The 26,611-nt window shown below is 52.6% G+C and overlaps 13 protein-coding genes across 43 annotated transcripts; 8 read left to right on the top strand and 5 right to left on the bottom strand.

Annotated features, from left to right (window-relative positions):
* Positions 1–871: 871 nt before the first annotated feature.
* H257_03391 (hypothetical protein) lies at positions 872–3,080 on the bottom strand. Of its 3 annotated transcripts, XM_009827429.1 has the most exons (8): positions 2,846–3,080; positions 2,692–2,796; positions 2,380–2,640; positions 2,228–2,328; positions 2,089–2,153; positions 1,235–1,454; positions 981–1,170; positions 878–922 (listed from the first exon to the last, which is right to left on the bottom strand). In XM_009827429.1, the coding sequence occupies exons 1-8, from the start codon at positions 3,070–3,072 to the stop codon at positions 880–882; spliced, it is 1,212 nt and encodes a 403-aa protein (XP_009825731.1). In that variant the 5' UTR covers positions 3,073–3,080; the 3' UTR covers positions 878–879. The 3 variants fall into 3 exon arrangements, with proteins under 3 accessions (XP_009825733.1, XP_009825731.1, XP_009825732.1); XM_009827431.1 differs by having other exon boundaries at positions 872–1,167; XM_009827430.1 differs by having other exon boundaries at positions 878–1,170.
* A 124-nt stretch (positions 3,081–3,204) lies between these two features.
* H257_03392 (hypothetical protein) lies at positions 3,205–5,921 on the top strand (the record flags this gene model as incomplete). Its single annotated transcript, XM_009827432.1, has 6 exons — positions 3,205–4,180; positions 4,257–4,601; positions 4,708–5,259; positions 5,333–5,535; positions 5,589–5,633; positions 5,706–5,921. The coding sequence occupies 6 exons, from the start codon at positions 3,205–3,207 to the stop codon at positions 5,919–5,921; spliced, it is 2,337 nt and encodes a 778-aa protein (XP_009825734.1).
* Positions 5,922–5,970: 49 nt separating this feature from the next.
* On the top strand, positions 5,971–7,510 carry H257_03393 (hypothetical protein; the record flags this gene model as incomplete). The annotated part of the gene is made up of 5 exons (XM_009827433.1): positions 5,971–6,127; positions 6,183–6,275; positions 6,341–6,469; positions 6,546–6,938; positions 7,039–7,510. 5 exons carry the CDS (start codon positions 5,971–5,973, stop codon positions 7,464–7,466), a joined length of 1,200 nt encoding a protein of 399 aa, XP_009825735.1. The 3' UTR covers positions 7,467–7,510.
* H257_03394 (hypothetical protein) lies at positions 6,920–8,291 on the bottom strand. The gene is made up of 4 exons (XM_009827434.1): positions 8,051–8,291; positions 7,901–7,995; positions 7,774–7,851; positions 6,920–7,720 (listed from the first exon to the last, which is right to left on the bottom strand). The coding sequence occupies exons 1-4, from the start codon at positions 8,265–8,267 to the stop codon at positions 7,496–7,498; spliced, it is 615 nt and encodes a 204-aa protein (XP_009825736.1). The 5' UTR covers positions 8,268–8,291; the 3' UTR covers positions 6,920–7,495.
* An 858-nt stretch (positions 8,292–9,149) lies between these two features.
* On the bottom strand, positions 9,150–11,110 carry H257_03395 (hypothetical protein). Of its 19 annotated transcripts, none has more exons than XM_009827450.1 (5): positions 11,002–11,110; positions 10,114–10,928; positions 9,821–10,046; positions 9,393–9,752; positions 9,150–9,337 (listed from the first exon to the last, which is right to left on the bottom strand). In XM_009827450.1, exons 2-3 carry the CDS (start codon positions 10,480–10,482, stop codon positions 10,008–10,010), a joined length of 408 nt encoding a protein of 135 aa, XP_009825752.1. In that variant the 5' UTR covers positions 10,483–10,928; positions 11,002–11,110; the 3' UTR covers positions 9,150–9,337; positions 9,393–9,752; positions 9,821–10,007. The 19 variants fall into 19 exon arrangements, with proteins under 19 accessions (XP_009825752.1, XP_009825751.1, XP_009825750.1 ...); XM_009827449.1 differs by having other exon boundaries at positions 9,808–10,046; XM_009827448.1 differs by having other exon boundaries at positions 9,150–9,752; positions 9,808–10,046.
* Positions 11,111–11,189: 79 nt separating this feature from the next.
* On the top strand, positions 11,190–11,932 carry H257_03396. Of its 2 annotated transcripts, XM_009827455.1 has the most exons (5): positions 11,190–11,244; positions 11,289–11,358; positions 11,402–11,551; positions 11,609–11,746; positions 11,793–11,932. In XM_009827455.1, exons 1-5 carry the CDS (start codon positions 11,201–11,203, stop codon positions 11,871–11,873), a joined length of 483 nt encoding a protein of 160 aa, XP_009825757.1. In that variant the 5' UTR covers positions 11,190–11,200; the 3' UTR covers positions 11,874–11,932. The 2 variants fall into 2 exon arrangements, with proteins under 2 accessions (XP_009825757.1, XP_009825756.1); XM_009827454.1 differs by having other exon boundaries at positions 11,609–11,932.
* A 1,376-nt stretch (positions 11,933–13,308) lies between these two features.
* Positions 13,309–14,527, top strand: H257_03397 (hypothetical protein). 10 transcript variants are annotated; one of them, XM_009827457.1, is made up of 4 exons: positions 13,309–13,851; positions 13,932–14,027; positions 14,084–14,227; positions 14,272–14,527. In XM_009827457.1, the coding sequence occupies exons 1-4, from the start codon at positions 13,333–13,335 to the stop codon at positions 14,347–14,349; spliced, it is 837 nt and encodes a 278-aa protein (XP_009825759.1). In that variant the 5' UTR covers positions 13,309–13,332; the 3' UTR covers positions 14,350–14,527. The 10 variants fall into 10 exon arrangements, with proteins under 10 accessions (XP_009825759.1, XP_009825760.1, XP_009825761.1 ...); XM_009827458.1 differs by having other exon boundaries at positions 14,084–14,212; XM_009827459.1 differs by having other exon boundaries at positions 13,309–13,821; positions 14,084–14,212.
* Positions 14,528–15,185: 658 nt separating this feature from the next.
* Positions 15,186–17,873, top strand: H257_03398 (hypothetical protein). The gene is made up of 8 exons (XM_009827466.1): positions 15,186–15,677; positions 15,731–15,919; positions 15,981–16,211; positions 16,274–16,492; positions 16,591–16,845; positions 16,913–17,130; positions 17,198–17,348; positions 17,419–17,873. The coding sequence occupies exons 1-8, from the start codon at positions 15,318–15,320 to the stop codon at positions 17,827–17,829; spliced, it is 2,034 nt and encodes a 677-aa protein (XP_009825768.1). The 5' UTR covers positions 15,186–15,317; the 3' UTR covers positions 17,830–17,873.
* Positions 17,874–18,072: 199 nt separating this feature from the next.
* On the top strand, positions 18,073–19,675 carry H257_03399 (hypothetical protein). The gene has a single exon (XM_009827467.1). The coding sequence runs from the start codon at positions 18,176–18,178 to the stop codon at positions 19,667–19,669; it is 1,494 nt and encodes a 497-aa protein (XP_009825769.1). The 5' UTR covers positions 18,073–18,175; the 3' UTR covers positions 19,670–19,675.
* A 948-nt stretch (positions 19,676–20,623) lies between these two features.
* On the top strand, positions 20,624–21,025 carry H257_03400 (hypothetical protein). Its single transcript, XM_009827468.1, has one exon. The coding sequence runs from the start codon at positions 20,668–20,670 to the stop codon at positions 20,911–20,913; it is 246 nt and encodes an 81-aa protein (XP_009825770.1). The 5' UTR covers positions 20,624–20,667; the 3' UTR covers positions 20,914–21,025.
* Positions 21,026–21,374: 349 nt separating this feature from the next.
* H257_03401 (hypothetical protein) lies at positions 21,375–21,782 on the bottom strand (the record flags this gene model as incomplete). Its single annotated transcript, XM_009827469.1, has 2 exons — positions 21,375–21,432; positions 21,583–21,782. 2 exons carry the CDS (start codon positions 21,780–21,782, stop codon positions 21,375–21,377), a joined length of 258 nt encoding a protein of 85 aa, XP_009825771.1.
* A 166-nt stretch (positions 21,783–21,948) lies between these two features.
* H257_03402 (hypothetical protein) lies at positions 21,949–26,024 on the top strand. The gene is made up of 3 exons (XM_009827470.1): positions 21,949–22,919; positions 22,964–23,039; positions 23,349–26,024. The coding sequence occupies exons 1-3, from the start codon at positions 21,975–21,977 to the stop codon at positions 23,396–23,398; spliced, it is 1,071 nt and encodes a 356-aa protein (XP_009825772.1). The 5' UTR covers positions 21,949–21,974; the 3' UTR covers positions 23,399–26,024.
* Positions 23,617–25,979, bottom strand: H257_03403 (hypothetical protein; the record flags this gene model as incomplete). The annotated part of the gene is made up of 3 exons (XM_009827471.1): positions 23,617–24,421; positions 24,447–24,944; positions 25,000–25,979. 3 exons carry the CDS (start codon positions 25,977–25,979, stop codon positions 23,617–23,619), a joined length of 2,283 nt encoding a protein of 760 aa, XP_009825773.1.
* Positions 26,025–26,611: the final 587 nt, after the last annotated feature.

The following is a 26,611-nucleotide window of genomic DNA, read 5'->3' on the forward strand; positions in this document are numbered from 1 at the left end:
TATAGAATTAAAATAAGTAAATGTGATAGGATTGGCTAAAATCGAACTAACGTTGTCAATGACGAAGAGATTGAACAAATGATCAAAGACTGCGTTATTGAAGAATAAACCGATTCAAAAACAATATGGCATCGCTAGTCCACATTTACAACCTATATGACAATATCCTACACAACTGACAGTGAATATCTGCTGCGACTCTACACCAAATACCTACTCGGAGTAGCGCGTAGTGATAACTCACAATCACTTTTTTGAAGAAACCCATGGACTCCTTTGCTATCGTGTCGCGTCTCCAACAACAAGTCGGCGACGAAGTTCACGCATTAGACCTCTTGTTGGATGAGATGAGCCAAGTCTACCACGCTCACTCCTAACATGTCGAGGAGGCCGATGACTCCCCCACTGGTCTCAGTGAGATTCGAACCCGGGGAATAGCCATTGCAGAATGCACGTTTTGTGTCTTGAGGTAGAGGTTTCTTTAGAACCGAACAAGAATGGAATTTCGCGGTGGTGTCATCACCAGGGAGAACGTTCGTCCCTATACTGTAGCTACATCAACTGATGCAAATACTAGCCCCAAAAGTACATCTTTTGGTGGGCCCTTGATGGTTCAAATGTTCCGTACTCTAAGTGAACAAGAGGTCTTTTATACGTACTAGTAGTAGTATGGACCTCTTGTTCTGCTACCGTTTCGTGGTTTTCAAAATCATATGTTTTTTTGTAATCGTTCAAATGATCAGTGTTAGTACGTTAGTACTACAGTAGTATTATATTAATATTGGATACGCTTTAAAATCGACTTTGCATTTCAGCGACAAGGTTAACATGCCCTACCACTAACTACTACTACTACGTAGTAACGATATTCATGAAGTACTAGTAGTACTTGGTTAATTGAATCTGATTCATGGCCACACTCCTACAGAGTAGTAGTAAACGACAGTCACTCTTCCATCGGCTCCATGTCATCTTCGTACTCGGAGGGTTCATCATACTCCAAATCATCTTCATCTTCGTGGTACACAAACTCGTCGTCCCACTCGTCGTCGTCGTCGTCCAGGGCAAACGTGTAGTACTCCAAGCCCTCGCCAATGGAGCTCTCATCTTGAACCTCGTCGCAGGATTCTTCCTCCCACAGCACATCGGCGTCGTCCAGAGGCGTGTCTTCTACCCCACTCTCATTACATTGAAACCAAGGTCGTCCTATATACTAACTACTAGTTCTTCGTACCCAAGGCCAACCCGTCAAACGCAAATGGCTTGTGCCCGAAGTTCCACTCGATCGCATCGGGCGAATCTACCCCCACGATGGGGTACATCGGCGAGCTGGGGGCGCACGGGATCGGGGGGCCCGCCACTTGGCCATTTCGAGTAAACACAACACTGGCGTTGTTCACGAACGAGCACCCGACCGTATCCCCCACGCCAAATGTTTCTCCATACTCCCAGCCCTATAGTGTCCTTTTACCCAAAGTTTGGCTGACTTTTGTTTGCTGATTATCACCAAATCCATGGATCGATTCGTTATTGTACAGAATTTTGTATATAAAACAGGGTTTTGTGATGCTTTGTATCACACTAATTGAAGTCGCACACGAATTTGACGACTGTTTTGATGGTTTCCTGCAATCGGATTGGCTAAATATATGTATCCTTCGATTCATGCACCATGTACATTATTTCATTAAATAATTTTAAACTATCTAAAAACATTTTTTATAAAAGTAAAAATATACTAGATAATAACAATATGTTTTTAAAAATAATTAGAAAACATAAAGTGAATTATATAGAATTTAATAATAAATTAAATATTTGTATTTTTTAAGAAAACTTTTATTTAATGAAATTAACCATATCAACATGACCCACAAGCAAAGGAAAGCAGTTTATTGTCGATTTGATACAAATTTGGGGAGGGGGTGCAATCGAAAACCGATCCGCAATCGATCTGATTGGTTGAATTTCATTGAGAAGGTTTTGATTGGTTAATAATTTTGAGCCCTTCTGAAGTAGCCAATCAAATCGATTTAAATTCCAACGAGAAACCACACCACATTGAAATTTCACTCGAAAGCACAATACCCGAAACGACAAGTGAAATGCGTGGCCGTCGTCGCCGTGATACCCGTAAGAAACTCCGCGCCACCCTATTAGCGCCACAGTCCACTCAAGAGGGGGCTGGCTTCAGGGACTATATATGTAAGGGGGGGGGCTACCGTACCTGGTTGGTTGCGTATGACGTTAAACTGGCGATCTGCGATACCGATGGCCACGCAATTGTTCTGTGGGTGATGGCCTTGTTGGAAATGAAACACGGTAGGCCTAATACATAAACGTGTCATGTATTGATGAACCAATCATGGTCAACTGTACGTCGACGATTCGGCTGTGGGGCGCATCGGTGGTGGTGGTACGCATGGACGAATGCTGATTTCAAAGTAACCATTGCGGGACACGCCCAATCGATAAAACTCATGCCCGTGGCTATCGCGACGCCGGAGGACCGTGGCATGAGGTGTCGTGCAGAACGGAGCGTTGGACCGGACGCAACGATCGCCCCCAACCACATTGCCATCGTACGCGATCGTCAACGGAGCGTCCGCGAACCCATCTGCATGCTCCAGGACTCGGAATCTATCGACTCCATGGTTAAGTGAACTCGACCAAACAAGATGTAGAGGTTACCGATGCTGGGGAACGTGACCTGCTTTCGTGTGGGTGTGGTCGACGTCGGCGTACGCGGGAAGGCGTTGCACGAGATGGGTCAAGAACCGATACGAAGCGCTGTCCCTACAACCACGCGTGAGAAACATCGTCAAACGCACATGTGCAATCGTACGTGTGGCATTGCTGGCGCAACAACTCGGACATGACACACGGGAGCGACAGGTCCAAGGCGAAATTGAAGCGGTTCCACCGACGATAAAAGTGATCTTTCCAAAGCGTCGATTCGCCATGATGCACCAACTTGGAGAAACTGTGGCAGGTCATTGAGATGGCCTTGAGGTCGCGCACACCCAAGAACCCCGCGACATGGAGGAACGAGTCCGTGGGCAGGTGCTGCATGTTCTGATGTCAAAACGAACTCAACGCATCCGGATATCAATATTCGGAAAAGGGTGGCGATCTTTATCCGGACAATACCAGGTATAATCCGGATATCTAAACGTCCTTTCGCCAACAAGCACGTGCATTATCATGGGCAGCAGTGCCAGCTCGCTGCGCTACGACAGCGCGCAAGTGTCGATCCTTCCGCAATTCGTTCCATTTGTCAAATGCGTCACGGTCAGCCAGGTGGAAGCACTAGGGGAGAAGCTGCGAGCAACGACGAAGACTGCGTTTTGCACGTTGGAGGAATTCCAAGACCTGATGGGGTTGGGGCCGCACCTTGACGTGTACTTGCGATACTTGTTCGGCTCCCTCAAGACAACACCGACGTCTACGAAGGTACATGTGATGGACTTCCTCGCGGCAATGGCTGTGTGTACGTCCACGAGTGCGTCCGTCACCGACAAGCTCGACCTCCTGTGCACGCTGTTCACGCACAAAACCGCGCAGTGCCTCAACGAGTGTGACATCGCGATCTTGTTTCTGTGCACAATCAACGGGCTCAAGAAGGTCACGGTCGGCTTGGAATACACGTGGAGCGCGACGGGGCGGTCCACGCGGGACATCGCGTCGGACCTCACGGCGCGATGTTGTCTCGACATGGTCGACGGCCAGCAAGTGACCAAGCCGTCGCTGTCACGGAACGAATTCATCGCGTGGTGTCTCATGCACAAGCCGGTGGAGTACATGCTTCGGCACTTTATTCCTGGCGACATCTTGAACCCGTCCACGTCGTCGTTGGCCCAAGCGTCGCCATACTACGGCAAACTAGCCAAGCAAGCCAAGCTGTATGCTACGCTGTTAGAGGAGATCAGCCCGTCCGAGAACCAGCGCATCGAGAGCCTCGTGCAAGCCACCGCCACTGTCAAGATCCAAGCAATGTGGAAGCGCCATGTCGCACGACAAGTGGCCCACGACAAGCGGGCGGCGAAGCGCTCGACGCTGAACGGCGCCGCCAACACCATTCAAGCATATGCCAAGAAAAAGATGAACTTTGTCGCGCTCATGCAACGCGCGGCGGTCGAGCGCATGGCGTTGAATGGTGCCCTCCTCACGTTCGGATCCGGTGACGTTGACCACCTTTCTTTTATACACAAGAGTCAAACTGGATTACTAAACTTGTGCAATGGCGGCGGATGCAGGCATCGGTGTCGGCGCCGAGACCACACAACAAACCAATGGCGGCGGCAGGCTTCGAGGCGCCGACATGGTCGCCGAGCTGAAACTGCGCGGCGTGCGGTCGCGCAACGTGTTTGCTAGCTCGTCGTGCACATTTGTCGACACGGACCAGGGGTGGATGATGTGGGGGCAGTGCCTCCCCATGTTGAACGTGGAAACCCACGAAACGTCGTTTGTCCAGACCATTCCCCGGCACATCGACTTGAAGATTGACATTGCCAGTGTCGCATGTGGGCGTGGCCATTGCCTGATCTTGGACACGGCGTCCATGGTGCACAGCTGGGGCTGGAACGACCACGGCCAAACAGGTGGCATATGGTCACTACTACGTAGTTGTCACTAAAATCTACAAGTCACTATTCCTTCCAACTATGTACTCGTGTTTGCTTGGGGGCTTAACTACAGTACCCTTAGGGCATGGGTCGGCGGGGGTGTTTTGCGCGCGAAATGGCGGGCAGTCGTACAAGTCGTACTACGACGAGCGGACGGGGAACGTGGTGGAGTACTTGGACTGGCCGGTGAAGCTGCCCTACTTTACGGGGGACATGGAGCAAGACGCGCTTCCGATCCGGATCCGTCAAATCGCCGCGGGTGAGTTCTTCTCGATGGCGCTGAGCACAGACGGCACCGTGTTCTCGTGGGGCGAAGGCTCGGACGGGCAGCTCGGCCACGGCTTGGACTGTCCGTTTGAAGTGGGGTACGTCGAAACGAGGCTCGCGCACTCGGCGTTCACGTTCGTACACGAGCCGAGGGCCGTGGCCAACTTGGCACATGTGCAAGCAATCGCAGCGTATGGCAACCGCAGCATCGCCCTGACCGCGGATCAGAGGGTGTTCGAGTGGGGCGACTGGAAGCGGATGCTGGGCGAAGAGACGGAACCCGCGTTTCGTCCCGTGGAAAGACAAGGGGTTCGAGGTCTTGGGGTATGCAAAGTCGCTATTGGGGCCGAGCATACGATAGCCGAAGGTAATATACAGTGTCGTGTAACGTCGTACTCGAAGAATGGTCTTGTGTGACGAGGTTATATATATATGAGTAGGAGCCAGCGTATGGCTGGAGCTGCCGCAACGCGACTCGTTTGCCTGCTTTGTCATGATGGCTGCTCACGCGTGCTCGATTGCATCGATGAAGGCTTGTTTTACGAAGGGGGCGACTGTTCAAGTTGTGACACTGGACATTCCGTTTGACGATTTCGAAGACGATCAATCGGATTTGCCCCAGCCTGTGACGCTGTCTCGCGTGGTACCACCACTTTGAGAGTTGTTTACATCCCCTTTCAAACTCCCATCGCGTAGGACAGCGAAGGCCGTCGATCGTCCCAATCCACGTCGGCGACTGTGGTATTGTATCCCCTTGGAATAAGCGTGTGATGAGCAGCTGTACATGATGATGATGATCATGTGTATTTGTAGGACTCGATGGACTCTGTGGAAATGGAAAAGGCAATCTCGTCGTTGCTTGACCAATTATGGGTCAACCGAGCGCATGAATTTGTGCCGACGTTGGACCGAATGAAAGCCCAGCACCCGTCGCTGCAGTCGCTGCAATGGCCTGTAGCCGTCAAGACAGGCACATGCCACTACGACGACATCGTCGACGAACTCATGATTGACATATCCGGACGGTAATACAACGATAACAATTGGGGTTGAATGTTCGATCGTTACTCGTCGTAGCATGGTGTGCTTGGATGTGTGCCCGCCCGAGGGATACTACATGGAACTCATCGCAGGGGACTCGGTCGTGTTGGAGGTCCCGACGTGTCCGACCAGCACCTGTCGGCGCCTGACCAACCGCGGCATCTGGTGCCCCCTCATCGACGTCTCGACCCAACGTACCGTCGTTGAAAAATGATATATATCAATTCCAAGTGGACTTTGGCGGGTTAGGGTCCCCACTTTCGTCGGCCTTGGAGAATCAAATTGCCCTTGTGCGGTTTACACCGGCGGATCTAGCCATGAAACCTGCGCTTCTCCGTCAAGGTATATGAATATATATCCATTCACTTTGTGGATCACGTCATCACATAAACGACCGGATGACGTAGACAATGTTGTCGACTGCATCACGTCCTCCCTGGCACAGAAAGTCATGGCGTTACAAGACGCCGGGGCCGTGGCCGTCGTCGTCGGGTTCGATATCCTTGACACCGCTCCGTTCGTGGTTGAATTGCCAGGTACCACATAGTACATCGGTCAAACAAGAACTACGACGGGCTGTGACACTGTTTGGTTATTCACTTTTACGAACAGTGGACGAAGGGCTGTACATTCCCGTGTTGCTGTTGGACATGCCCCGATACCACCAAGTGCAATCTGCCGTGGCGTCTCTCAACGGGCCTCTACATATGGAAGCGCGACTCTTCCACCGCGGCGACAACACCCCCCGGCTCATCCGCGCGGCGCTGCAGCATGGCGCCATCGGCGTACTGCTGCACCAACGAGCTCCGACCGGCCCCGTGTCGGCGTATGAAGGCGACGTGTCGACAGGGGACGCATGCATTTACCCGCATCCGTTCGACACAGACGACGCGCCCGTGGTCGGGATGGTTTCCCATCAGCACGGCCACGTACTGCGCCTCGCCACCCATCTCGACGAGACCAACCACATGGTCGTCACAGCTCGATTCCATGTGAAAGATCGAGGTACAAAATATTTATCTCGCTATTTTCAAATGTCCATCACGTCGCTCAAGAAAACAAGCTTCTGTGACACGTTTTGGATCACAACAACTGTGATATGTAGGTCAGTTTTATGCGTGGGGGTGTGCGGCCAATGGTCGCCTTGGATGCACGACGCAGCTCACGGACGGGTACGACGCGCGCACGGACACGGCGTACCAGTGTGCGACACTGCCCGTGGTGGTTCCAGCGCTGTGCGGCCGCGACATCGCCGACGTCGTCTGCGGATCGGCGCACTCGATGGCGCGAACGACAAGCGGCCGCGTGTTCACGTGGGGACGCGGCAGTGCCGGTCAGCTGGGCCACCGCGACACCCAGGACAAGGCCGTGCCGACGCTAGTGACCCGCCTCGGCTACGAAGTGGTGGTGGAGATGGCGGCCAACGACATATGCTCGACGGTGGTGTGTGAGAGCCTGCCCACGGACCGATACGACCAGCGGCGCAAGGAGATTCTGTTGCTCAAAGCGGCCAAAATGAACGGATACGATTAGTTTTGACAAGTTACAAAACCTCTCAAATATTATTTGACGTCTTTGGCCAACTTTGCCTGGAGCATCGCCAACAGATCAATGAACCGCGTGGCGTGGCCACTAACGTCCTTGGAATCTAATGCAACGCCAGATGTGTTCACAGTGTACTTGCGGTACAAGTGCATCGACGAGCTTTCAACGGCAGATGCAGGAGCCTTTGGGGCGATCGTTGGTGCTTCGGTCGAGTCGAAAAATTTGATCGACCGAAGTTCCCACTAAGAAAATGGTGCACTTGAACATGGTACCAGTGCAAGGATTGGAAACTCACCTTGTCCCAGAGCGGAGATGGCTGGAGGAGATAGAAGATGAAGCGTTCGGCCCTGGCTACATCGAGCATTGCCCCAAACTATGGCAGGTTGTCATCATGTCGTGGGGTATCCTTGCGAGAGCCACACCTCGTCGCGCTTGATAATGTGCCAGTTCTGTGCGTCTCCTTCGTGGTGTGCGTCTTGCATCAATGGGAATCGGTTCAGAATCGTCACACACTTCCCTGAGATAGTAGAAGTAAGAACATGGCGATAGTATGGTGAAAGGAGCAATATTGCCTTGCACGACTTGATCGATTCGAAGCGTCGCCGCGTAATAGTTTTGGAACGTCACATGAGAGAAGTTCGCCGGTGGCGCCTTGAAGGTCACTTCGATGCACCGCACGTGGTCTCCAGGTGGACAGTTCGCTCGCTTGGGCACAGTCCCCCCGGACTCCTTGTCCACATTTGCATGTTCGACCTTGCCGATCGTGACCTTAGTGAACTCGCGCAGCATTGAGCCTTTTCACAGATGTGAAACGTACACTATTAACAGTTCATATCCATATCGTACACTATTTCACTTTCATAAATTTAGAGCCAAAATTCTCAAATTTGCCCTTTTCATGATGACTCGCAATATGTAATCGGAGAATGTAACGTATTTGAATCTGGTGGTATATTTCAGCTTGCACTTACTATGGTGTTTTCTTTATCCCAATAATATCTATCACCTTAGTTTTCACCATGGAATACAAAAATGTGTTCTTTCGATATTCAGCGCATTCAACAAAGGGGTGGGTTGGCATCGGGATTCTAATGAAGCCTGGCGCTACAACTGTATACCGGTACAGGCTGAATGGTACTGGCCGTCGCTTACACAGCGCTATGTTAATACGAACGCGTCGTTCGATCGATCGAATGGGTGGATACGGACATATGGGGTTTTGAAAAGTATCTTTGTACCTACCGGTACATATATGTACACTGTAGACAGGCCCAAGGCAAGGTTCCTTCCACTCAAGTGCAAGCCGTCAGTCAATACAAGTCCTCGGCCAAACGTCGAATGGGAGTGAGCACAGCGGCGATGTCGCGTGGACTTATTGCTGGCAACAGCACGTCCAACAGGCTGCTGCTTATTGTGTGGTGTTGGATGATTGTTACCCAAGGTTCGATTCTCCATATCATGTGCGCAAGTGAATACGTACAGCAAACAAGTCAAACCCAAGATCTCATCCCAAGTTAAATCTCGACCTCGTGGTTTCGTACACTTGGAATTTGTATGTTGTGCCGTGTTTTGCAGTATAAAATTGGCTAGTTTGCCGCAACAACAATCTGTATGATTTTGGTTTAGGCCGGACCAAAGGTAGCCAAACGAAATCGAAGTTTAACTGGTCGGGTCAAGTATATATGGGCGTTTGTATTCAAGTTGAAGGTAAATCCAGTACCAGCTGGGTGTGACACTGCTGGTATTATACCAAGATATGTGCTGGGTTCGAATGACTAGTACAGAGTAGCGACGTTCGTTGGTTTCAGTTCCGCTTGATCATGCTTGAGGTCAAGACCGTTGGGGCCATCTTCGTGCTCCTATGCGCCATCAACATGCTCAACTACATTGATCGAGGCATCATCCCGGGCTCACCGCTGCAGTTCGAAGGGTTTATCTCGTCTGTCCTGCACGCCAACTCGAACGCTGACAACGCGACCTCAGCAACAACCACACCCCACACTGGTGTCAGCGCGTGGCTCGGTCTGCTGGTGTCGGCGTTCATCGCAGGGTACTCTGTCTTTAGCATCGCCTTTGGGTACTGGGCCATCTACTACCGCCCGTTCGTTCTCATCGCGGCGGGGCTGGTCGTGTGGGTCGTGGCCATGTTTCTCTGCGGTTTGGCAGACGCTGTGCAAAGCTTGAACCTTCTCCTCGTCGGACGCATCCTCAGCGGCGTCGGCGAGTCGTCCTTTCAAGCCATCGCGCCATCCTTCATCGACGACCACGCTCCTCCTGCCAAACGAACGTTGTGGTTAGGAGTGTTCTACTGCGGCATCACGGTCGGCACCGCGTCAGGGTACTTTTACAGCGCCATGTTTGCCACGTCGGTGCTTCGGTGGCCGTGGGCGTTCTATTCGGAAGGTCTTCTCATGGTGCCGCTCGTACTCATGTGTGTGTTTTGCATTCCCCAGCGGTTCAACCTTCCCGGGGGCCACATGATGCGGGACGAGCCCAAGCCGCGCAAGTCGATCGTCGTCGAAGAAAGCGTCACGCGGCCAACGTCGTTTGAGTCCGACTCGTCAAACCCTGCCGCCACCACCGCGCAAGATGGCTTGATTCATTCCACGCTGTCCTTCATCGAACCTCGACTTACCTCCTCGACCCCAGCAGTAGCCGGTCCGTCCTCGGATAGGGACACCAAGTCGCTCCTCGTGACGCCACGTGTGTCATTGCATGTGGAAATTTGGGAGATCTTGAAAAGTCCGTTGTTTATGCTCGTGGCCATGGGCAGCGCCGCGTACGTGTTTAGCATTTCCGGCCTCGGTGCGTTCGGTCCGTCGCTGCTCATTGGCATGGGATTGTTCGAAGAAAAGTCGGCGGCCATGGTGTTTGGGGCCATCATCGTCGTCGCGGGTACCATCGGCACCCTCCTCGGTGGCCTCTGCCTCGACCGCAACTGCAAGACCCAGCCCGACAACGACGAGTTCCGCGTGTACATGGCGACCCGCCAGCTGTGCGTCATGCTCACGCTCGGCACGACCTTCTTGGTCGTGAGCTGGCTGCTGCTGGACTACGGCCTCGTGCTCACTGTGTCGGCGTTGTCGCTCGCGCTGACGTTTCTCTTTGGATGTGTGCCGGCGTCCGTAGTGGCCATCATCTTGTCCGTGGACAAGCGCCGCCGCGGCCTCGCGCTAGGTATCAACACGCTGCTGTCCCATGTGTTTGGGGACGTCCCGTCGCCGATTGTGCTCGGACTTATCAAGGACAGCGCCGCGCCCCACTGCAACATCGTCGCCGACAACAAGCTCAACCCACTGTGTGCGCAGGACCGTCAGGGCCTCAAGCTCACGCTTCTATTTCCGTATTTGTGGCTCGTCTGGGCCATTGTCCTCTCTGCCGTCGCCGTGCAAGTGGCCCGCCGCAACTACGACCGCCGCCTCAAATCCGAAGCTGCGCAGACCTTGTCACCTGGTGGTCACGGCTCCATCCACACGTGTTAGAGAGTTAGGCTTTCTTATAGTAGTATTGAGTTATAATTCACCTTCCACGATTCGCATGTTGATCAAGTACATACGGGAAACGCAGAGAGTAAAGGCCATCAGACTCGATCGCTTGGTCGTCGCAGCCTTGTTCTTCATGGAATAAGGCCGTTAACGTTAACGTTACAAGTTGAAATGCCCACGGTATCCGGTTAACGTATGTATCCGGATGACTCGACGCACACGTTTTTGTTGTTGCAGATGGAGGAGGATTCAGGGGCGGAATTGACGTCGCCGACGACGCGGTGGGCTTGACGGGATGACATTTGTGGATTGACAAGTGATCTAGGACTGAACTTAAGCGTCGGGACAGCATCGGTGAACGAATCGAGCATAGCATCGCTGAACACATCATCGAGGTAAGCGCCTCAATTTCAAGATACGCGTTCATGGCAGCTCCAGGACACCGCAGTGGACCAAGACGTCGGTGCTGCACATGAGGTCGATGCACAAGAGGATCTGAACACGAGGTTGCAAGCGATCGATGCACTCAAAGTGGACGTGGACGAAAAACTCAAACTTGCGGCCACGTCGAGCCATAACGTCGTCAAGGTCACGACGAATTCTGAACATTTCGCGCGATCACAGCGTGACGTACCAATTACGTAGGTTCTGCTGGTGATTTCTAGCTTGTACAAGCACGAATTCATCTCTCCAGAAGCTCGAAGCGTGCTGAAAGACCAAGCCATTGCCGAAGTGCGCAATGAGGATGGCATCTTGGCTGCCGCTGTCGAGCTGTTCAGCATGGTAACTCTCATATTGCTTCCAACCTCACTGTGTGACCATGCAATAGGACGGGGACATGAACGAATGTGTCGACACATTCGTGCAAGTGAGTGACATGCTGCTGGCGAAGCCACTTGGGCAATTCTAAACCATACTATTAATAGTACAGTACTACCGGTAGTGTTAACGTAGATTTCCAATTTAAGAGACATGGGACAATTTAAGGGACATCGGATTCAGCCAATCACCCACCTTGAAATTTGTGTAGAATTACCTCTTTAAATAAATGTTCTTCATGATCCCATGTGTTTTATATAAATCAATTAACCAATTGGCTCTATAAATACATAACCTGTTGAGTTTGCATATGTACCTGACAGAATATTATACCCTAACCACAAAAAATATATGCATGGATCAATACTACGATCAAGCTTAAAATATGTCCCTTAAACTGTCCCCTACTTTTGATGTGTTTCTGCTTAGAAAATGGGATATTAGGACATGATTGATACTGTGAAAATAGATGTTTCAGTGCTTGTTGGAAAGACCTGCGTTTCCTGTTCAATTATCAGTTTTCAGAAGTCGAAACCCATTCCTCAGTGCCGAGCTGCTGCTACCATATCCCGACAGCGACTCGAAAATATGTCTCTTAAATTGGAAATCTACGTTATACTACGAGTACGGTACTACACAGTAGTATCCATCGGTATATACTCGGCGAGCTCAAGTTGACTGAGCCAAAGCTACCTACAGGTTGGGACTACATACAGTTGCATGTTCCTTGCATGGCAACGCCGCCTGCGATCGTCCATCACTTTGCACTTGAAAATCGCTCAAGCTATTTTAATGAAGCAATACTAAAATATTATTGGCGAATCAAATAATTATAATTTTACCCTAACCATCGTCTCGAAAAAAGTCAACTTGCATTAAATGAATGGCCATTTACGTTTGGAAGATATACTCGGATCAAGTCATGGTTATAGACAACACTTTCAGAATAGATCTCTAGTTTTATTATTTACCTGCTTCATCTAAAACGGACTAAAACTGACTTAGATACTGTCGTCAACTTCCCCACTGTCCCCTACAATAGTAGATTACTACTAGTGGTATTAGAATTCGATTGTATTATTGTAATTAATACTGGTCGAAATATACCACAAATTTCCCAATTCCGTTATTGGCTTGCCGTAAAATAATGTAGCCAATCAGAAACAAGAATTTTCAGATTGACCAATGGGAGCGATTTTGGTGTGATTCGGGGTCTGGAAATTCGTACAAATCATGACATGGCATCTCGTCGACCTGCCGCCGACGCGCCTGCAGCGTCCCAAGTGGACTTGACGCTGACCCCATTCTGCACCGACGATGGGTCCATGACGAAATCTCTCAGATGTTCGTGCACGAAGCTCAGGCTCATGGGAAAGTAGCATTGAACGTATATTACTGTAATATATATTAATTAGTCACCACAATAATGTATCTACCACTTTGTCGGATATTTGATACTATTTACCCGGTAAAAACAGGTTAATTAGTACGTAATTTTTTTCAAGGCCTTGACATTCAAATTTCGAATTCAAGACGTTTGCGAGGGACAAATGGAAGAGCACGGACGCAAGTCTCTTGAGGTCGAGAACCCTGAAAAGCCACGAGTGGCCTCCACCGACGACACATCCGACGTCGAGGTTGACGAAGAAGAGGAAGATCTAGGTGACGTGGACGTTCGTGGTGTGCCCACGTGGCTCAAGTACGAACGACAACCGGGATGGCACAAGATGTGGGAATTCATGCACAAGCTGGAGACGCCATATCGAGTGGGCTCGAAGGAAACGACGCACATCTGCCTCATGTGCATGGACTCTATTGCAAAGTCTGGCGGGTCGTGGAAGAAGGCGCTGAAGGTCGTGAACACAACCACGATCGGCATGAAGCACATCGAACGGAAGCATCCGCAGATCAGCCAAGAGATCGAGTTGGCGCGGCTGGAAAAGAAAGCGACCAAGGCCAAGGGCCTGAACAAACGAGCAGCTCTCTTGGCGTTGGCTCGAGGCGCGACTTCCACGGAAGCACCCCCAAAGAAATTTAAAGTGCTGTCGAAACCACTCTGGATCCCCTCGGTACCTGTTGGTTGTCATCATGACCATGCTGCCATCATATCGTTCTTGCGGCCCCCATATATAACCAGGGCAACGTGTAGGCAGACATTGACGTGAACGCGGTCAAGTCAGACATCCAGCAAAAGATTCAATCCGTCACGACCACCATGACCCAGCACACCAAGGTCCAATACATCGTACGACACATTCTTCCATATTGGGCATCTCTACACGTGAATGTGGATTCGACTAGCTCTTGGTGGTTATCGGTTGCCTGTTCAAGCACGGGCTGATCTCGGGCAACGCCCGAAGTGCGCTGAAAAGCCAAGCCATCAACGAACCTGAAGGCATTCTGCTGGCCGCCGTCGAACTGTTGTTGGTGGTACGCTCGTCTCTTGTACGAGACCATGCACGTATGTACCCCCTGACACTTCAATCTAGGACTGGGACTTGGACGAGTGTGTCGACACATTCCTTCGCGTGAGCCACACCATCTTGGGCAGCGATGACGCCGAGTAGATCGAACGTCGACGCTAGGACGCGCAGATGTGTATACACGGCCCAACGCATCAATCATCATGGCGACTTGATCGAGGCGGACGACCATCACGAAGAGGCATGATGGCGACCTTTTATCCGGAGTGAAAGATTTCTAAAAAAATATGGCGTAATTTTATTCAAGTACCACAAAAACCTGTAGCATCTTATACGTCCCATGAACGGCTTCTGTGGGGTCTTCGGCTCCCACAGGACTTTGCGAAAACGCCAACGCAATTTGCTGCATAACAGTTACCGTTGTCTTTGGATTTGCAGTGCTATCGCATGCAGGAACTTCATGGTTTCGAATAGGGGTTATAGCATCTTGTGAAAATATACGGGCAATAGCAGGGTGTTTTGAAGCCAGCTCTAACCTGCTTTGTCTGGTAGAATCAGCCATCATTCCGATTCGAATGCCTTCAACAAGCTTTCAACGACATCACAGGAGTTTCCAGCATATACGAGAAAGAGTTTGTGATGCGCCAATGACAAACGCGCAGACTGCAAACTTGGCTTAGAAGTCCACTGGAGTAGTAGTTGGCATCGTTCAATTGGTCACCGAAACCGTGACCAACCCAAAGAAATCTCAAGCCACACAACACGCTTCAAACTTCCCCATTGCAAACTATGTGTTATGTCCATTCTTCGCGACAGAGCATATTTGTGATTGACGGGTTGTGCAGTTAATAACCACGAAACCGCTGGGGCAATATCGATTGTGGGAGGTTTTGGACCGGTATATTATAATTCCAAACTTTCTATTTATTTTAATTTGCGTTCGCCACAGTCTTGCTGTATGGGCGATAAAGTATACAGGAGCTAGACTACCCCATAGTGAAGCTCAGCCCAAGTTGTTCTGGTCAGCATCGGGCGACGTCGCACCACTGACTGCCACCGCAACTTCGCTTGGATCACGCCGCGCCGGAAGGGAACACCTGTTGCAACCCTCCATGCCATCATCATCTACAGGAGGCCCCACCACGAATTCTGTCCCGCCACCAGCAGCCAACATGCTCGGGCCGTCGTCGTCACTGTACAACAAGTCGCGCGCCATGCACAGCCACAACGCGCACCACACGCATCCGAGCGCCTTCTCCCACTCGATTAGTGCCAGCTCTATGGTGCACCTGGGCAGCAGTAGCATCCATGCTCTGGCGGTGTCGGCAACGGCGCAAGCGAGCGCCGATTTCAAGGGCGACTTTGAGAAAATCGACCAAGGGTTGTCCTCCGAAGACGAAGACGTACAGCACGAAGCGGCCAAGAAGCTGCGCAACTTGCTCTCAAGCGAGCGCGACCTCCTCATCCGACAGGTTCCCCCGCCTTCGCCCTGCCCATCTCGTCTCATGGACGACGACGTATGTAGATGCTCGACAAGAACTGGACCCCACGCTTGATCAAGTGGCTGCGGTTGCGAGAGCGGCCTACGCTGCAGGTCGAAGCGCTGTGGGCGCTTACCAACATCGCCGCCGGGGCCACGGACAACACGTCGGTGTTGCTTCAAAACGGGGTCATCCCGACCCTGGTGTCGCTGCTCGACTCGACCAACGACGAGGTAGGTGTACATAGACACATGTTGTCCATCCACATCGCTTACATTTCTCTCTCTTGCAAAGGTATTGGAGCAATCTGTGTGGGTGTTGGGCAACCTCGCGGGGGAAGGCGCGCAGACGCGGGACCTGGTGCTGTCGGCGGGTGCGCTTCCACCGTTGATTCACAACCTCCGCAAGACGCCGCCAGAGAAGCTATCGCTGCTTCGCATTCTCACGTGGACACTGAGCAACCTCTGCGATGGCCAGCCCCGCCCCGTCTTCGACATCAACGTCGTGTTGCCGTCGCTGTCCAACGTATTGTTTGTTTCTACCACCCGCCCGGCCATTGTCTCATGCGAACTGACTGTATCTCATAGATGCTGTCGAGCGCCGACACGGAGGTGCTGAGTCATGTGTGCTGGGCGTTCTCGCATCTGTGCGATGGGCCAAGTACGCACATCCAAGCGGTGGTCGACTCGGAAGTGTGCATCCGACTGGTGGAGCTGCTTGGCCACAACTCGTGGCGTGTAACCAAGCCAGCGCTTCGCGCCATCGGCAACATTGTGTGCGCCGAGGATGACCACGACTACACCCAGGTAGGTACACACTCCACGATGGTCACTCGACTCGCGCTTGAGCTGCCAAAGCCCATACTGTACCGTGTTAAGTGACTGATACATAACTGTGTATATAGCACATCATTGAGTGCGGCGCGGTGCCGTCGCTCCGTAAGCTCATTGCGCATTCAAATCGCGAGATTCAAAAGGAGGCGTGCTGGACGCTAAGCAACATCGCGGCGGGTACGGTGGACCAGATCCAGTGCGTGTTGGACTCGGGATGCATTCCGTCGCTCATGGGGCTGGCGTCGTCGGACGCCACGGACGCCGAAGTGCGCAGCGAGGCGTGCTGGGTCGTACTCAACGCGACTTCTTGTGGCTCGGACAGTCAGGTAGTTCTCGTCACCCCCAATAAATCGGTGACCATGCATGATATGGTACTCATATAAATGTGTGTAGATTGAGTACTTGGTGAACGAAGGGTGCATTCAGATATTAGGCAACCTGCTGGAAGAGACGAGTATGGTGATGATGGCGCTGGAAGGGTTAGAACGGATATTGCAGGTTGGGGAGCTCGAAGCCAAGCGAACCGACGCCCCCAACCCGTACGCAAGTCTGATGGCGTCGGCCAACATAGAAACGCTCGTGTCGCACAAATCGGCCACGGTGGCCAAACGGTACATATATATGAATATATATATTTTAAAATATGCTTTTATTTCATTATATATTTGATGTTTATAGGGCCACGCGCATTTGGCAGCAACATTTTGTCACGTGTGCAATCTGCTCGGGTGCGTTTTCCAAGCACTCGAACGACACGTTCTTTTGCGCCGAGTGCAAGTGCAATGTGTGCAAGAACTGCGACTGCACTGTGTTTCATTTGAAATACCAGGCAAGTCCATATATATATATATATATATATAGAACGAATAAACTATATATATATATGGATGGGGCCTTAGGAGAGCTTGTGGAAGGAAGAAACGGAGAAAGAGACGTCGGAAATGAAGGCCAAAGCCGCGTCCAAGCGCAACAAGCGGCAGAAGAAGCGGCAGCGGACCAAGGAACGCAAGGCAGCGATGCGCCAGCAGCAGACGGGCAAGAGCAAGACGTCGTCGTGCAGCTCATCGGACGACGACGACGACGACGATAGCACCGACGACATGCTGCATCATTCGCCGCCCCTGACGAGCTCCATGGCCCAGCTGCGTGTGCGGTCCCGCCTCGATGACATGGTGGACGCCAACGACAAACTCGTGTCGTATCTGCTGGAAACTGGCTCCATCATGGCGCTGGCGGAGCGGCTGGACCAGGAAGACGACAGCTTGTGGACTGTTGCTGAAGAAGACCGACCTGCGATCATTCACGCGTAACCGGAGAAATATACCATTGGTCGAAATGTCGACTGTTTGAACGATTGGTTTGATTGGTTCAAATCCAACCAAGTGAGGTGGTGTAGCCAATGGTTGGAGGCTCCAACCGAAGGATTTTAGCCAATGGGATGGTGTGGCCTGGCATCCTTACGACGGATTGGTTATAATGTTACTATTTTAGCCAATGGCCTTTTGTGCCTTATATCGTCCCGCGCCTAGCCTCTTTTTTGAATCTGTCGTCATATTGGTGTGCCCACCTCTACGAGATGGAGCGTGCAACAACCACCAACAATACGAGCACTTACAGCCTGGCGGGTGATTCATCGTTGTCGTCGTTGCAGCCATAATGGACATCTTGGACGTCGAGCTCAAGCCCGTCGCCGACTGGGTGAACGACTCCAAGCGCCGGGCGTGCGTGCTCTGCGATCGCAAATTCAGCACGTTTGTGCGAAAGCACCACTGCCGTGCCTGTGGCGAAGTCATCTGTAAAAACTGCTCTAGTCATCGGCGCGTGCGGGTATCGTCGGCTCCCTCGACCAACACGACAAAAAACCCTCCTGGCTCTGCTGCTTCTGCGACCAACTCGGGCGTCATTCCCGGTCCACCCCTGTCGTTCAAAGTCAGTCGCGCCATGCGTTTCTGCAACGACTGCATCTCTCCCGTCCTCGTCGACGCGGCATCCGCCATGATGCGTCAGTCCATGCTTTCCATGCCGCCGCCGCTCTCGCACAGCGCAAGCTTAGCGCCGTCGTCCCAATCGACAGACGCCGACTACAACGACGAGCTCACACGCGTTGACGTGCTAAAGTCGTACATGATACTGGACACCTTCCCCAGCCCCGATTTCGAGGCTATTTGCCACACCGCCGCCGCAACATTTGAATGCGCCGTTGCCGCCATCAGCTTCCTCGACGCCTCCCGGCAATGGTACAAGGCGCGCCTGGGCATCCAACCACCACACGTGCCTCTTGACGTGGCACTCTGCTCGCACCTGCTCGAGCGGTCGGTCCTGACGCCGCTAGTGGTGCTCGACACGCGCAGCGACCCCCACTTTCGCCACAACCCGTTGGTCACGGGCTCTGCGAACGTACGATTCTACGCCGCTGCACCGATCGTCAATTCGGACGGATACATCCTCGGCTCGATCTTCGTAATGGACTGCCAACCCCGCACGACGCCCGTTGAGCCACCGCTCACAGACATGTTGGTCTATCTGGCCCAGAATGTCATGGACATGCTGGAAGAGTTCCGCGCGCGAGCGGTGTCGCGGCTCACTGTGATTCAAGAAGCTTCCAATGAGCCAGGATCCACAAGTACTACTAGTAGTAGTACTACACATCGCCAACTTGACAGTCGGAAGGTTCCATGGCCTCACAGCGGGTCCTCGACCCGGAAAAGCACAGACCAAGAGCTATTGATGCAGCAGCGTCCAAGCGGCGGGTTGGCAACCCCGCCTGATTCGGCGTCGGCCACGGAGGTGCCGTGGAGTGCGACGAGCAGCGGCAAACACGCGGCCGCCACAGCCAAAGCCATACAAGCGGACACGGCCAAGTGTAGGGACAAGCTCTTGCGCCGCAACAACAGCGCCACGGATAGTGGGGGGTCCGAGTCGGGGTGTTTGGGTCTCCTCTGCCGAGTCACAGACACCCAGCAGATGCTAGCCCACCAGCAAACGTTCATTTTCGAGCGCCTCAGCCTGCATTCAGCACGCATGGACCGCCTTGAAGCGTCGATGCGGAGCTTGGAAGCCGCTTTCTCTCAACTGGCAAGGCGACTGCCTCCACCGCCAGGTTACGCTACCAGTCCAGCCTCCCCCAACTCGGAGTTTATCACCATTTAATCCGGCAATAAATAATGTTGGGTTTGCACCTTGTTTCCATATTAACGTTACCGTAGTTATTGTGCTTTCGAGTGAAATTTCGTGTTGTGGCGTATCGATTTGATTGGCTACCTCAGATGAGCTCAAAATTATTAGCCAATCAAAATCTTCTCGATGAAATTCAACCAATCAGATCGATTGTGGATCAGTTTGGTCGGCGCGATTCGATTGCATCCCCTCCCCAAATTTGTACTATCAAATCGACAATACTACTGTCAGTACTTTTAGGGTGCGTCTGGTAACCGGAAATATTGCCCAAAGCGCCATTTTAGGGCCGAATTCAACAAATCTGATCAAAATTGAAAAATGTCTTGCTTGCAGAGGTTTAACCCAAATCCAATAATTCCACGTGGGATTTACTCGTTCAAGAGCCACATTACAAAATGGACCTTTTACCTCCATTTTGAAAATGGCATTTTGGTTAATCCCATTTTGGCAGAAAATGGAATATTCTTTTTGAAAGGTTACCAGACGCACCCTTATTAATACTTCTGGACATCAGCAATAAGGGGGAGTTTACGATTTTGAAAAAGACGTCAAGGACCTCTTTTTCTATTTTTGGTATAGTGAGTGAGTTGCGTAAAAAATCGCACCAAAAGGGGTAAAAAAAGTAGGAAACTATTAATATTACTTGGAATCAAACAGGGGTTTGTGTTTTAACAGTCTGGTCATGCATGTCACTGATTGGCTAACTGTAAGCATATTTTTTCTTGATTTTGTTACCTATACCAAACCTACTACTGAAGTAGTAATTTTAATATTAGTACGTGGTACTACTATTAATAGTAAGTAATATATCAATTGAAATATGCCCTAAAATCACATTTGCCTAAAATTTGAGGCATTTTAACTCGTTTTTAGCAAAATTTGAATGTTACGTACTTAGACGAGATCGTACTTGAGAGAGGTGTATCTGGACGACTGGCGGCAGTTCCGTTCGTTTTGAGTCCGACTCGATCATGGTGCGCTTCACGCATGAGCAAATGAAGAAGATGACGCGCCGCGTGATCAGCGAGTCCACGGAATGCCAGCCCGAGTTCATTTCATACATCACCGCCATGGCCAAGAGCGACTGGGACATCACGCAGTGCCGCCGCGAGTACCGCGACATTTCCAAATGCATCACGTCCCTCAAGGAAAAGGGCAAGCAAAAGCCGTCGTTGAACCATCTAGTGTTGCGTGCGTACAACAAGTCGTCCAAGTAGGCGACGGTCGGACATCATGGGTCGAAGACGGGGCCACTTTCTGCTCCGCAACCCTCGCACGCCCCCACGTAGTATGTATCAATGATAAGAAACACCATCCATTCCCTAGACATTCATTGTGTTGGGCAGCGCCATTGGTCCTCGTCCGTGTGCTTGTCCGCTAGGTTGTACGCTTGAGCATGTCGGAGTTGACAACAGACGACCTCTGGGAAGTCATGCACGTATCACCTGAATGAAGTATCTCCCTTACGGCTAGGGGAAATCACAACGGAGGGGTTCAACGATGCTTTGCAACGCCGCTGTCCTAGGTGTTATGAGACGACCCGCATGATATTTCATCGCATGTATCGTCGGATAAAGCAGCATGAATCTTAGCCACAATTCCGTTCTCGTTGCTAGCTCCATGGTTGAGCAATGGTAGTAAGTAACATGTGTCAAAGGCGAACGGAACTGCGCTATGTTTACGTCGATGAGATCGCCATGCACGGCTCGAATGGGTACGTCATGCACCCATTCTTCCTATAGGCATTTCAAAGTCGTGAAATTATTCCCACAAGTCAGGTGGCGTACCACAGCGACAAACCAGTTTGTGTGCACTTCCCTTGTCGTCCAGTTTACATTGCCTATGCGAATGCCATGCATGTTGTTCTTGCCTCTGTGCGACTACACCTCAGCTTGGCTGTGTAACTAGTGAGCCGCACAAAGTGCTTGTTGACAACCGCATGCCCGCCGAACGTAAAGTCGTCCGAGACGATGCGGACGCCGTCGGACGTGATGTCTTCGAAGGGTTTCTCAAAGCAAAGCGATGGCACCTTGGCACCCCATACCACGGCGGCGGCCAAAGCCAGGAATGACGTCAACACGCGCATGGTGGTGTGTGGATGACGTAGTGACGGACATGATGCGGGCGGGCATGTTGCGCTGGAGCAAGATTGAAAAAGTGATGTCCGGATAAATGACGGCGACGACGGACGCCCGTTGGCCAGAATTATCCGGAAACCGCCTGGCGTTTGAATCCTACATTTTCACATTCCAGCACGACATCCCAAAGAAGCATTGCCATGGACACGAAGGAAGCGATCACGACGATGGAGGGCGCGATCAAATTCGCCGTCAAGACTATGGACGACTTCTTCGACCCGAACATCGACAAGGATCGCCGTATCCCCGTCGACCTCATGCAAGACGCGAAGGGCTTGGCGTTCCTCACGGTCGTCAAGGCCGGGTTCATTTGGACAGGCAAGGTTGGCACGGGCCTCGTGATTGCCCGTCTGCCGGATGGTCGCTGGTCGGCTCCGTCGGCGATCGGAACGGTCGGTATGGGCCTGGGGTTTGAAGCGGGGGGTCAAATCATCAACTTCATGATCATCCTCAACTCGGACGCGGCAGTCAAGTCGTTTCGCGCCAAGGGGCAGCTTTCGGCCGGCGCCAACATGGAGTTCGCCGCGGGTCCGTACGGTCGTGCCGCGGGTGCGAATGCTAACCTCAGCACTGCCGGTGTCGCGCCAAACTACACATACAGCCATAGCAAGGGTCTGTTCGGTGGTGTGGGACTGCAGGGGTCGGCGATTGCCGCTCGCGCCGACATCAACAAGTCATTTTACGGACGCGAGATTTCGCCCACCGAGATCTTGACGGGCGCGGTCGAACAGCCCACCGCGGCCGCCCCGCTGTACGAGGTTATTGAGCGCATCTTGGCGCTGCCGTCGCAGGGCAACCCGTTGAAGAACCTCCCTTCGATGCCAACGATGTCGATCCCAGCGATCCCGTCCATGCTTCGACTAGGGGTCAGCGCCGACGCCGCGCCGGCCCCCGCCCAAGGCGCGGACATCCAAGCTGTGTACCACCGCGTGATCACCACCATTGAAACGTTGGCGGGCGAGCAATTCGCAGACGATTTCAAGGTCAAGTGCAAAGACTACGGCCAGAACAAAATCTCGAACGAAGCGTTCACGACGTACATGGCCCAGGCGTTCAACGCCCACCAACGTGTGACACTGTACCCGGTCCGACTCTACTTAGCACTCCAACTCTCATGCTTTCGACGTAGGACGTGGTCAAGCTCTTGCAAGACAAACCCAAGCGCCAAGCGCTGTGGGACGCGTACTTGCTCGCCAAAGATGAAGGTTTGATTACCACCACTGATTGAGTACTTAACACCAGAGATTCGAGTACTTCCACCTGTGATTGAGTACTTCCACCTGTGACTGTGATTGAGTACTTCCACCTGTGACTGTGATTGAGTACTTGCACCTGTGATCGAGTACTTCCCTCGAATTGAGTACTTTAACCTGTGATCGAAAACTTCCACCTGTAATCGAGTACTTTAATTCCACCAATGATTGAGTACTTGCCTCGGGGAATTGAGTACTTGCCTCCTATGATTGTAAATGTGTTCAGCCTGTGATGGAGTTCGTTGACACTTCTTTGTATAGTGACCGCCACGTCGCCAGCACCATCATCGGAGAGCCCGTCGCTATTTTAAGCTCACGGCAATCTTACCCGTCCACCATGCGAACGTGGATTGTCGGACTTTGCAGCATTGAGATAGTCCAATAGTACTACTAGCCTTACAAGACCGCCGCAATGGAGTATACAGAACAAGGTGAAGCAGCCACCCACCCACGCGACAACTGTGGACATGAAAGGCGAAGGAATAAAAATAGTGTTAAAATGAAAGTCCACTACTGTAGCCAACTACTTCTAGACATAACGGGACGCTGCCATGTACAGCGCCCACGCCCGCGTGAGGCCGTCGTCGAGCGCGACCGTCTGCAGCTTGGCCATGGCCACGTCCGGGTGCACAGTGGCGTAGTTGAGGTACAAGAGCGAGAGAGCAGCGTCGTGCTGCTGGTCGTGCTGCACCACCGGCAGCTTGGACAGGACGTCGGTCCACTCCTCGTGGACAAACTGTTTGGTGCGGACGTACTCTGTCACAGGCGTCACGGGCAGCATCTGGATCATGTGGATGGACTTGCGCGCGTCGCTGAACCAGGTCGTGTAGTGCACCTTGTTGTCAAAGTAAATACCCGGCACATGGTTGACCTTGATCGACGGCGGGTGAATCTCGTTGGACGTGGTCATGAGGAAGTACGTTTGCACGCTGCGCACGTTGACGCTGAGCATGAGCCGCCCGAGACGCTCGAGCCGGACGTCGCCGGTCGCTTGGCCAAACAACGCCATCGCATAGTAAAAGTTGACGTCTTCGGACGTGCTTTCCAGGTCCTTGCCGTCCACCGCGGCTGTGACACCGTGCGAGTACGAGTGCCCCTTGAACCAGTCAAACATGCGAAACATGGGAAAGTCGGCGTCCGCGGCGTCGGCGTTGGCCACGTCCCGAATGAGAAACGACACGCGCTGGTTGAGTGCGGCGAGGCCAGGCATGGTCGGGTGCACGACGTTTGCGATCGCCGCCGGCCGCCGCCGCGACCCAGTACCCAAAGTGGTAGTGGTGGTCGTTGTAGATGGTGTTGCCAAAGTCGGCGTACGTGTTGGCCTCGTCAAAGCCCTGGGTCGTTACGATGCCCTTGTACACAGTGTCGTACACGAGGCGATGCGTGAACGCGTTGGACGTGAACAGCTTGAGCACGTTCGTCAGCTTGGCCTGGCACCGCCGCAGCAGCGAGTCGTCCGCGCCCACGACCGCGCGGTCGCTCTCCATCAAGCACAGCGACGCGTACTTCTGCGCCAACTTGCCGTTAAAGTAGTACGACCCGCCCACGGACATGGTCCATGGCGCGTCGATGTCGGCCTTGCGGTGCGCGAGGAGGCGCGTGTGCTGGATGCGCTCGCGGGACGGACGTTGCCGGGGGTACAGCTCCACGGGCACGAGCGACTCGGCGAGGATCCACTGGGGCGGCTGGTTGGCAATCGTGGCGAGGGGGATCATCGCGCCGCGAGTGGCCGACTCGAGGCGGCTCATGGTCGCAATGGGGGCGGCTGTGTCCGGGGTGAGGATGGCGGCGTGATGGGCCAAGGCAAAGTGGAGGAGACCAATGTCGCAGCTGCCAGTGGTGGCCAGTGGTGGCCCACTGGAACCCATAGTCGAAGCGGTTGAGGGTGAGGTTACCTCCTGTGACGATGCACCCGTTGTACTTGTCGTGGGCGGCAATGTCCTGCGGTGTCCGAACCAGCGCCACGCGAATGGTGCCAGTGAACAAGTCGGTTTGCTGCAACATGCGATCGGTTACGACAGATAGCGTCAACGGCGACGACGTGTACACCGCCCACTGCTGGCCGTTGCTGAGACGGAGTACAAACTTGGTGCTAGTGACTGTGGACCGCTTGACCAGACCCGCCTCGTTGATGGACACGATCGCGTGCTCGGTGGAAACTCGCGGCGAGAGCTTCGAGTAGAACGCTGTCACATATGCCATGCCGCTCACGAGCGACGTCTCGAGCCATTGGTCGGCGGCGCGTTCTTGGCGCACGGTCACGCCCAAGTCATCCCAACTCGTGACTTGAAACGACTGCGATGACGACGTGATGGCGCCGATGGTCACATCCTTGGAGTACGCGTGGCTGTAGCTCTTGGCGCCGCCGACGTTGCCGGATGCGCCGTCAAAGTACCGCGTGCCGTACGGAAACGAGACAATAACGCCTTGGGGAAGCAACACCACGGCGTACGGGTTGGTCCACACGCGCTTCTCGGGCACCGTGTCTTCGCGGGGAGAGCTGATTAGGTTACCCCACCATCTGTTGGTGGGAATGGGCACGTCGTGGCGGATGCTTGGGTGGAGGTTGCGAGGTGGCGCAAACCACGATTGCGCGGCCGAGCTGGGAAAGTTGCACCGCGGAGACGTTCCGGCGTCCGCAAGAAGGCAGTTCAGACTCTGCATGGCTGCTGCGTTGCTGATTTCATTCGTCACGGCAATCGTGGGCGTGGATGCTTGAACGACGACGACGACGACAAGCGCCACGCCAGCCACTGCCACGAGTCCGCGGAGACCAATCAAAGTGCGGAACACTGATCGAGTCGACTTGGGCACGGCTAATGCCATGAAAGTGCCGTGCGATGAGATCGTAGTAGGCAGCGGCGTTTGCATCGACGCCAGTTGTTCCTTCATCATGCTGGCTGCTGAAGGTGAAATGTGTGTGTGGGAGTGGTGGCCAAATCTCCAATGCCATCTGAATGTGTTGCTTGCCGGCCGACATCCAATTCAACCACGATGCGACCAAAATGTTTGTCCATCAATTTGAACTTGAAATCTAGAATGAAACGGAAATTGGGTCCATGTGTAACCGCCGTAACAGTCACAGTGCCCATCAAGAGTATACGTCGCATTACTGTACATAGCCACTGAAACGGCATGTTTCAAGCAGCACCATCAATCAACATGTCAACAGTGTATCGATCGATACGATGATACAGTCCAAATGTACGACGTAAGTTTAGACCCTTTCCATCGGGAAGAGTACATAACCGCAAGTTGAAGATGCAGCGGCTTCTGATGGAAGCATTCAACTTCTCAGTCGGAACACGTTGATGGCGGTGGTAGTCTCAAAGGACGAAATATCTCGCGCAGTGCATTAGGTAAGGCCACTTGTGTTCAGTGCGACCAAGTTGTTCCCATCTCGAGTGAGGTTTGGCAACGCTGGTCTAATTATAGCGAACTGGCTGCTCCAAGTAGGTACCTACCTACTGTACAGTACGTACCTAGGGTCGACACTCCCATCGTGCGTACCTACCTACCTCCTC

This window comes from Aphanomyces astaci (assembly GCF_000520075.1).
Source record: "Aphanomyces astaci strain APO3 unplaced genomic scaffold supercont1.6, whole genome shotgun sequence".
NCBI classification, from domain to species: domain Eukaryota; phylum Oomycota; class Saprolegniomycetes; order Saprolegniales; family Verrucalvaceae; genus Aphanomyces; species Aphanomyces astaci.